This window comes from Mustela nigripes, chromosome 2, assembly GCF_022355385.1.
Source record: "Mustela nigripes isolate SB6536 chromosome 2, MUSNIG.SB6536, whole genome shotgun sequence".
In the NCBI taxonomy this organism is placed as follows: Eukaryota; Metazoa; Chordata; class Mammalia; order Carnivora; family Mustelidae; genus Mustela; species Mustela nigripes.
In genome coordinates, this window is record NC_081558.1 from 169,942,855 (window position 1) to 169,952,804 (window position 9,950).

Genomic DNA, 9,950 nt, shown 5'->3' on the forward strand with positions numbered 1-9,950 from the left:
TTTTCAACCTAGAGAAATATAAGTAACAGACTAGGAAAAGAAATGCACATCCTTAAAATGAAGAGTATTATTGAATTAATGTTTATTTAAAACCAGGCATTATTTTTCCATGAGTTTACATCACAGCTGTATTTACAGATACCGAATAACTATAACTAGCTTCTGTCCGCAAGACATACTACGTCAAACAGTGCAATCAATCCAAAGGTCAAGTTTTTTAAAAAGACTTAACTACAAAAATGAGTCATCAGTCAGTTGTTTTTTTTTTAAAGGTTTTTAATGAATCAAATTTATTACAATGAATTAGTGTGCAATCAAAGCCAACTACATTCCTTGGGGTATCCCAGAAGTAAGCAAAATAATATTAATAGAATCAAGGCTACTAAATAAAATAAGGCATTTTTTTCAAAATGGTAATATAAAACATCATGGTGTGTTACCATTCTTTGACAACAGAAAACCAGTAAGACATATTTCAGTACTGACTTTTTGATGTTCCTATAAAGGTTAAAACAAAATTCCAACAAGTAAACTATAGATTCTAGAAAGTAAGCTACAAAAAGGTATTCTCTTTAAGAGCACGCAGTTTCTTACAAATTACAGGTCTCATCTCCATGCACGAGTAAAAGCATATTTATAATTCAAAAAGAAATGTCAGCTACTGGGAAACAACTCTCCATCGGTTCCACCTCCAGAGATGGCAGATGGGTGATTACACAGCTCTTTTGAATGTGTATAATTTTTTTAAATAGTGACAATTCACTTGTTCTTTTCTATTTTATCAATTTACATTTCCAATGTGGCCATGTCAATGACCAAATATGTACAAATACTTTAAAAGACAAAAACAATTATATACAATATGCAAAAATAAAACTTTAACCATGGTACATTTCACCTAGTCCAACACCTAGACAGCTTCCAACAACAGTAACAACCATCAGGTACTTCATCCGGCCAAATGAAGCCTCAAGACTACATCCAGATTTATTTTTTTCCTTTCAAATGCTTTCATTTTTCTTTAAAAAATGTTTACAGTTTACCTGCTTTTAAATTGGCAATAGCTACATGAGCAATGCCTTATGTCGCAAATCAAAGCCTTGTCCTACCCAAAAGCTACTGTTAATTGAAGTCGATTTTACCATTCAAGATTAAATTCAGATGTGTAAATCCCAGATACCTGGGTATGAAATATTAAAATCTGCCAGAGAAATTAGATAGTTTTCCTCTTTTCCTTTAATATAACCCACTATATAATAGTGAACTAAATATGTTTGTTTCATAGAAACAACTTACATTTGCCAATACAGGGCAAATGGTCTATGTACAGATACATTAGGACTGCCTAACTGACAGTGAGTGTTGCCGACCAGGCTCCAAGCCAATGGAGCTAATATGGCGGAGCTCTTTGCTGAATGGACTTTCCCTTCAGGATACGTCGGATCTGGAAGAAAAATAATTAGGATTTGTGAGATTTACATTTAATGGTCAAAGTACCGTATTTCCTTCAGAGTTTTATTCCTTTTTTATATACCCTAAACACTCCTGTCAACTTTTAAGTAAATATATGAAGAAAGTAACAATACATTTCAAGATTTTAAAGTAACTTAAAAAACGCTACTATAACTCATTAGGCTTGAAGCCTATTACAGATCTCCTATAATTCTGGAGTGCAAGAAAGTAAAGCATCTCCATTAAAAATTATCTACAGATGAAAATTTCCAGTAGCTTAAATAAGACCTATATAATCCTTTCCTAATCCCTACTCTTTCTCTGAGCACATTTAATGTAAGGCAGTAATTACGGTATATTACAGTACCTCACCTATCTTTTTTTTTAAGATTTTATTTATTTATTTGACAGAGAGATCACAAGTAGACGGAGAGGCAGGCAGAGAGAGAGAGGTGGAAGCAGGCTCTGCTGAGCAGAGAGCCCGATGTGGGACTCGATCCCAGGACTCTGAGATCATGACCTGAGCCGAAGGCAGAGGCTTAACCCACTGAGCCACCCAGGTGCCCCATCACCTATCTTGAAGTCAGTTTCAACTAACACCACAGAATCCACTTCATACACACACAAGTTAATCTGTAATACTCTTCAAGTAAGAACATCTGACATGATATCCAATTGGGTGGCTCAGTCAGTTAAGCACCTGACTCGATTTCAGCTCAGGTCATGATCTAAGGGTCGTGAGATCAAGCCCCAAATAGAGTTTCGGATTCTCTCGCTCCCCCTCCCCTTTACTCCTCCCACCCCCTCCTGTGTGTGCACTTGTGCACTAAGTAAATAAATAAAATCTTTAAAAAGAAATAGATAAAGCATCTGTGCATAAGTGTATGGATCACAAGAGAGTGCCTTGGTTCATTCAGAATCTAGTGATTTATTTTATACCCCAGTCTGACAAATTTTATTATCTTTCTCCCGGCCCAGAGCAAAGTAAAAGCAAAAAATCAGAAGAAAGACAATTAGGGCAAGGGCACTGATAGCCACTAGGAGGGGAGACACAGTGACCGGAGTCTGACCACAGAAGCAAAGGAAAAAACTCTCCTCTCAACACACAGAAAAATACAAAAGCAGAAAGCAGAGCAAGAAGAGAACAGGGAAGAGTCAAGCGGCTCTCCGTACTCCATAATCCCTGACAACACCGCTGTATGATCGCACACCACGAATAGTGAAGAAGCTAACACTGGACTCAGGCCTCTGCCATCTACTATTCAATGAGAATCCTATCTGTGCAGCCTTTCGGACTCCATGTTCTCAGCTGAGCCTTTACACTGCAAAGTTTTGAAACATGAAAACTCTTTACAAATTATCAAAAGATTCACATTAAGTTGCAAAGAGCTCTACAAATAGAGGTTCCTGCGACATGATGGTCATATTAAGGGCCGTGAATCCGAGAAAAGGCTAAACTGCTTTCCATATATTCTCTGATTCTCTAAGTCTGTCATGGCCATAGTCACAATCAGCTTCGTTTACCTCAAGGAATGATTTCCATCAAAAAATATCTTACATTCTGAAAAGACTCAGTTCTTGTTATCAAGAAAAGTTGAATCATGTGAAACTATTCAATCTCCAAAGATAATATATAGCCATATGATGAGTAAAGCGTAACTTTGTTTCAAGGATGTCTAGGTACTAAATTACATAACCAACCTGCCATTTCCTATTTAGTATCAGTAGACAGAAAAAACTGAAACAGGGAATGTTTACTGAGCACTCACTACATCCCTGGGACTATCCTGTACACTCTACAGAGACGGACTCAGATAACACCCACAATCTGAAGACCCATCACTTGTAAACTTAAGGCTCTTTTTCCTTGATGTCTGCAGGAACTCTGGCACTTCCCCTTTCATTGGCTTTCAAACCTCAAACCATTCTGACTTTACTCTAAACCCAACTTTGTGTGATGGAAAAAAGAAAAGACTGTCTGACCTTTGACCATTTTGGGCCCAGGGATAACCTTCCAATTTCTTACTCTTCCTTTAGAAACAAAGCAATTGACTCCACAGTTGCTACAAAGACACCATAAGACCCAGACACTGAAGGGAGCCTCCCTAAACAGCCCCCACTGGCCTCGGCCCTACATCTCATCTCCCTTTATGTTTCAGACTGAGTGCCTGAAACTATTTTCTGTCCCTTCTGTAGCCTCACCTGCTCTCCCACAGGGCCGTCAGGAACCAAATGCACTGGCTGTTCGTTCTCCAGGTTCCGAGTACTTGGGTCTGCTCCCTTCCTCATCAAGAGTCGGACTGCATCCAACTGTGTCACCCGATACTGAAGGCTGGCAGCAACATGGAGGGCAGTGTTTCCGTTATAAGCCTGCAGGAGACAAAATGGCACCTTTCAAAAAGGGAGGTTTTCATGAAAGCAGTTCAAAAGCCTGAAGAAGGTATAAATAAGGTCATTCGAAGTCTCATGCAGTTACTGAAGCCTTCTAGAAGTACCTTTGCATTCACAAAAGACAGGCAACTGGGCAGCTCCAAAAAAAGGCGAATGAGTTCCAGATTTGCTTCTTCCGCTGCCAAATGCAAGGCTGTGCGACCACTTTTACGATCCTTAACAAGGCAAGAAGGGGAAACAATGAACATGCAGACACCACTGTTGGATACACTTCTCACCCAGGCTCACAACATATGACTCACTCTTGGAGACTCACCGTGAACATACACCATCCACAAAGACTTCCTTCATCCCAGACTAAATCAACTCTTATTCCTCCTGAATTCCCCACCAATTTCCTATATACCTCCTATCACGGTCTGCTCTATATATGTCTGCTGTATATATACAGGGTGGCCACAAAATGTAGAGACATAGACAAGCCTATTTTACTATGTATAGTAATACAAGACAATAAAACATTATGTATTTGCCTGTGTTTCCAGACTTGGTGGTCACCCTGTAGACATATAATTAGCTCCATCTCTCACCTCTTCTGCTTCCCAAGATCTGAAGTACCTTATGATTTAAGCATTTTCTCCCTCAGAGTTCCCAACTCAGTACCTTGTACATAAGAGATGCTCAGTAAATAAAACTCAAATATAAAGAGAATAAGATTATCTTCCAGTTTAAAAAATAGCTTAAGTCCAGATCCCACAGTGATGGAACAACACTTACAAAAAAGCACTACTCTTATTATTAGTACATGAAAATGGAAGCCAAAAAGACAATATCAATTTCAAGTATCTTCTCTTCAATCCAGACTAGTTTATTTCACAGCTCAATGATCTTTTGAATAATAATGCACAGATTAAAACCAAATTAAGAAAGCCAATGATTTTAAAATCTAAGCTTCTTAATTACCATTGCCACTCACTCCATTAATTTAAAAATAAGAAAAAAAGTTTTTGGTAATACTTGGGAACGAGGTCTTCTGCTATAAACACTTTTCTTCCCTACCCCATCTCCAAACTCTTCTGAGAAGTTACCTTAGCTTCCACTGCTGCTCCCATCTGAATCAGACATTTAATGGTGTCAACCAAACTCTTGTTCTTCAGTAGAAGCTCCTGAACTTCGGGCAAATGGGGCTGTTGATTTCTCTGGAGTTCATGCACCACAGCATTGTGGGCCACAACCGCACAGTGGAGAGGCGTCAGGCCTAACAGAGTATCATAAAGCAGGGGTCAAGCTTCCATCAGGCATTTCAGTTGTCTCACAAGGACAGACCTTGAGGATGGTCTCTAACACGACCTACAGATGGGCTCCCCAAGAGCTAGTAAGGCAACCTGAATATTCCCTCCATTGGGGCTTAGTAGTAACTTTACCTACAGACTATTTTAGCTTTAATTACTTCCCTTCCTTCTTGGTCTAAAACTTAATACCCTTAGAACTGATGAGTCCTGCTCTCTAAATGGTTTTTCACCCAATAAGATTTCCGTTGCTTACCGTCATAGTTAGTCGCCTCAAGATCCAAAAACTGATTGCTCTTTGCTGCTCCCTTCTGAATTGCCTGCACAATTTAAAAAGAGAGATGTGTTAGCAAAAGACAAGTTACATAAATATGTATTAACTAGTATTCCCAAGAAATGAGTGAGTCAACTCAAAATAGATTATTGCAACAGGCAACCTACACCTGACTTCTAAAATCCAAGCCCTATCTCTTTGGCCCTGTGACAGCAGAAGCTAGCTCACCGCCTCGTACCTGGAGCACCTGGGAGTGACCTTTCTCAGCACAGACATGCAGAGGGGTTCTTCCCCAGCAGTCGGTGGTGTTCACCTGGGCCCCGAGATTCACCAGATCCTGCACGATGAGATGCTGATTGGCAGCCACTGCCACCTGAAAGGCACTCTGTGGACATTCAGAAGGAAGAAAGATTTTGTTTAAATATGTAACACTACCCTGACAAGGAATATGAACATAAACTAAGACTGAGGGGAAAACCCCACATAAAGAAAAGAAATCCTATTAATGACAATAGATACTGTAACACAAGGAAACGAAAATAAGCTTAGGGTGTGGCTTTATTATACCCAGTTAGTCTTTGGTCAAATAACGACAAAGTTAATGTTAATAACTCCAAGGTTGATGGTGGCAAAGAGTCAACAACTCAAAGTTAATATTAACTGAACTCTCTTGATCTGGGGCTCTAAAATGATCTACACATAAATATGAAACTGGTCATCGTCCTCTTGCCCACGGCCACATCCCTGCCAGTTCACTCTGACAAGATCCTCACCTGTCCATTGTGCTCTTTAATATCCAACATGTGAAGTGCATTCATTTTTCTTGCGAGGACATAGGAAAGTGCCCTTCTCCCCTGGGCAACAGCAATATGGAGGAACCTGGGAAACAAGGAGAAAAAGAGGTAAATTACCTGTGACTTCACTAAGTTCATCTTTAAAAAAAAAAAAAAAAAATTCTCCTTTAGCCTCTTTCTTGATATGCTGGTGCACTCAAATGAAATATTACAGACAATAATTTGTCTTTTCTGCTAGGCTAATAATACATTTGTGTTGCAACAGGATGCATTAAGCTACCAGAAATAATAAGAAGAATGCCAAATTCTTATTTGGCATGCTGATCACTTTAAATCTATTATTTTTAATATTCCTAAAAACCCTACAAGGGAGGTCTTTTCATTTTACATGTCAAGAAACTCAGGCATAGAGAGGTTAAATAACTTGCCCATAACCACAAAGATGTCAAGATAGATGAAGATTCAATCTACAAGTCAACTCACAGTTGGATCATTGACCAACTAATCATGATGTTTTTGCTCTACAGACACAATCTATGCTGGTCTTGAAAAACCAACTATTCAAAGAAGATACATTTTTATTAATTTAGAACAGGCAACCTGATCAGACTAAAAATATGAAAAACTCTGGAAATACTGGCTGTCATCGAATAGTAATTTCTACCTACACTAATCGGGTCATCCTGGTTAGGCCCTTACTAAGGTCTAGCTTGGTGTATCCCAGAGAAATCCTGGGCCCACTACATCTAACAAGTGTAGTTAGCCAAGTTAGGTATAGAAAAGGATACTCACGTGTCACCGTCTGCATCCTTGGAAAGAAACTGGTCTTGGGAGATATTTGCCAATTTGCTTTCTTCCTGCTCTACTTGCCACTGAAAAAATGACTTCCCTAACTGTGTGGTGCTCACTGGATTTCCGATGATGTTGGGGAATGGCAGTGAGGTGCTTAAAGGGGCAGAGCCTGCATCATGGCTTGGCATGGCCTCACAGGCACTGGGTGGCATCATGCTGAAGTTTTGCAGGTGGCCGTCATTTTGTTGCTGAACGCTGGGGGAATTCTGAATGGGAACAGCAATATTCTCAGATTCCCGACTATTTAGAAGGGATGCAAAACTTTGATCTGGGCAGAACTGTGGTTCTTGACCATCAAAGAGGTTTGGTTCATAGCTGGGGGATTGGGAAGCTCCAGGATAAGGACTGTATTCCAGAGCTGGGGCATGAGTGTAGTGCTGTGGTGGCGGCGGCTGCAAGTTCTGGCTCTGGGGCGAATACTGGTACAGGGCCGCCTGATCCACCAGGTGTAGGGAGCTGCCCACTTGGAAGGGCTGGTACTTCTGAGGCGGAGAGAAGATCTGCCCTCTGTGGAAGTCCTGACACTGTTCCCGGGGGGAGCCCTGCGGGACCACCCCAGGGCTCATCCAGCTAACTTGGACAGTATTTAGGGAAACCGGGCTGCATTCGTTCTTAATGTTGATTATATTCTGAAGCAGATCGGCACTGCTGTCCTGCTTGGATTCACTGTGATGAACATCTTCCATGCTCTCTGCAGGTGTTGGTGTCTGAGGTGGTGTCTGGAGAAGAAGAGAAGAGTAAGTAGCACTCTCTCTTTCAAAACTATTCCAGAAAAGATTTCCAAAGAGTATTTGGAGGAAAATAGTGAGATGCTTACCAAAAACTGGGTATGTAATAAAGCTGGCCTTTTGCAAGCTGGTCCATCAGACAGCGAATCAGGTCCTTTCCTTTTTCCACTAAATGGTACTACGTTCTTCAATTCTATACCCAAGAAAGCAGTATGGAATCTGTGATGACTTTATTCTCTAAATTTTACCCATAATCACACTATATCATTTCACTCTAAAGCCCCCATGATATGAATAAAAGGATTTCTTACCTGTGAATTGCTCTCTGTTCACACTTTGTGTCTATAAGGAAAAAAAGTTCCCAATTTAGTACATATCAAATGGTTTCCTACCTAATGAGCATCAGTCAAACAGACTTATCTCTACCAGTCTTTACAGCTTGCCATAAATCTTTGATAGTTACCCCAGCAGTATTTATTTTCTGTCTTAATTTTTATTCTATCTTGCAACTTTCCCCAGGTGCACTTTCATCTTAGTTCAACTAGGTCAAGACGAAATCAATACGGCCATTTGAGTTTTCCCTTTGTAGTCCAGCTCTTCCACTTCAACTGAACCCCTGATTCCTTGCCTCCAACTTGCCTTCATTTTATTCATTCACTCCTTAAATTTCCTTTGTGTGCCTAGTACCAGGCTAAGTGACAGGAATACAGCAGACAGAGACCAATATGTCCTCTATCCTATGACGTTGTGGTGTGGTCTACAAAGACCTACTGGACCTAGGTCAGCAGAGAATAATAACTAACCTGACAAAATATCCTCCCTGCCCTGACCCAAAGCAAAAACTAGGCGCTACCTTCAAATCATCCACGGCTTGGCCAGAAGCCTTCTGTTTATGACTTCGGATATGCAGCAGGAGTTCCTTCACTGAGTTCTTCACACGAACGCCTTGAAAGGGTCCTCTCTGCTGCCTTCCAACCCCCATATGGGGTTCAACTGTTCAAAAGAAAACAAAACATATTCCAGTTAAATCTCTTTACAGGTACAAATCTTGATAATCTCAAAAGCACAGCTGTGTAATGTATGAAGTCCCCAACCGAGACTGCAAAGCCTTTCTGACTCCCTCTGGTCAAAGGCCTTGCATGTCACCCCCTGGCCCTACTTAAGGGTTCTTCCTTTCCTTATATCTTTCTTCATCAGGCACCCTATAAAGTTCATAAAACTGTGGGTTCAGGGGCCCCCAGAGCCAAAAGATAAGCCTTTTCGTCTTTCAGCCCTATCCATCCAAAAGACACAGTCACAGATTTTGCCACCCTCTCATAAATCTGCAATTTTTCTTGACTTCTTAAAACCTTGAAGGAGCAAGCAATAAATGATGGATTTTAGCTTTTTCAAAACAAAGGCTTTATGTCCACACAGAAATTTAAAGTCTATTAATTCCATTCACCTAAGAAAGAGTAAAAACAAACTTCCTCCAAAGGTCTAAAAGTGCCAGAGCCTAACAATCAACAACGTCTTAGATTTGTTTTTTACTATTTCCCTGTGTTCAGCTATGCCAAGAAAGCTGCTTAAATTCACTAAGCTGAAACACATTTCAACGTACACACACAGGATTTCCCCTCAACAATGGTTTTTGGAACTGCTCACCAAGGCCTTCTAAGTAGAAAGGAAATAATGTCATTTCAATTTAAATTTTAAAATACACTTTAAAATGTCGTCTATGATTACAGCATTCCACTTCTGACCACTACTATGTCACAACCTCCTGGGATGAGCCGAATACAAAGTAAACACACAGAAAGTCAGGAAATGAATAATTGAGCCACTCAGCTGGGAGTGGAAAAAAAATAAGATGGGACAAGAAACAATGCCTAATTTGAACATATAGAGATAGAAATATACCATAAGCATACGAAAGGAAACAATTCTATGTCAGAGGAAATTAAATGACCAGTTAATTTTATGTTTAAATTGAGGAAAATCTTGCCAGAATCTAATATAGCATTTCTCTGGATTGATAGCAGTTAATTCAATGTCACAGGGAGAAAAATTCAGTTTCAGAAATCCCCTACGTCTAAGTGGTAAACCAAAGAACTAGCAAAATAGTTTCAGCCAGATGAAGACCAAATGTGAGAGAAAAGGTTCTAATACACACACACACACACACACACAC

The 9,950-nt window shown here is 40.0% G+C and overlaps 1 protein-coding gene across 1 annotated transcript in view; it reads right to left on the reverse strand.

Moving 5' to 3' along the window:
• Positions 1-70: 70 nt before the first annotated feature.
• NFKBIZ (NFKB inhibitor zeta) overlaps positions 71-9,950 on the reverse strand; it is an 11,868-nt gene continuing 1,988 nt past the window's right edge. Inside the window, exons 2-12 of the mRNA XM_059392045.1 lie at positions 8,634-8,773; positions 8,092-8,122; positions 7,870-7,973; positions 6,993-7,771; positions 6,180-6,285; positions 5,645-5,791; positions 5,389-5,452; positions 4,932-5,101; positions 3,948-4,058; positions 3,655-3,822; positions 71-1,444 (exon numbers count right to left, since the gene is read on the reverse strand). Of these exons, the coding sequence (XP_059248028.1) occupies positions 1,391-1,444; positions 3,655-3,822; positions 3,948-4,058; positions 4,932-5,101; positions 5,389-5,452; positions 5,645-5,791; positions 6,180-6,285; positions 6,993-7,771; positions 7,870-7,973; positions 8,092-8,122; positions 8,634-8,773 (1,874 nt within the window). The 3' untranslated portion in view covers positions 71-1,390. The remainder of the gene's footprint in view (positions 1,445-3,654; positions 3,823-3,947; positions 4,059-4,931; positions 5,102-5,388; positions 5,453-5,644; positions 5,792-6,179; positions 6,286-6,992; positions 7,772-7,869; positions 7,974-8,091; positions 8,123-8,633; positions 8,774-9,950) is intronic.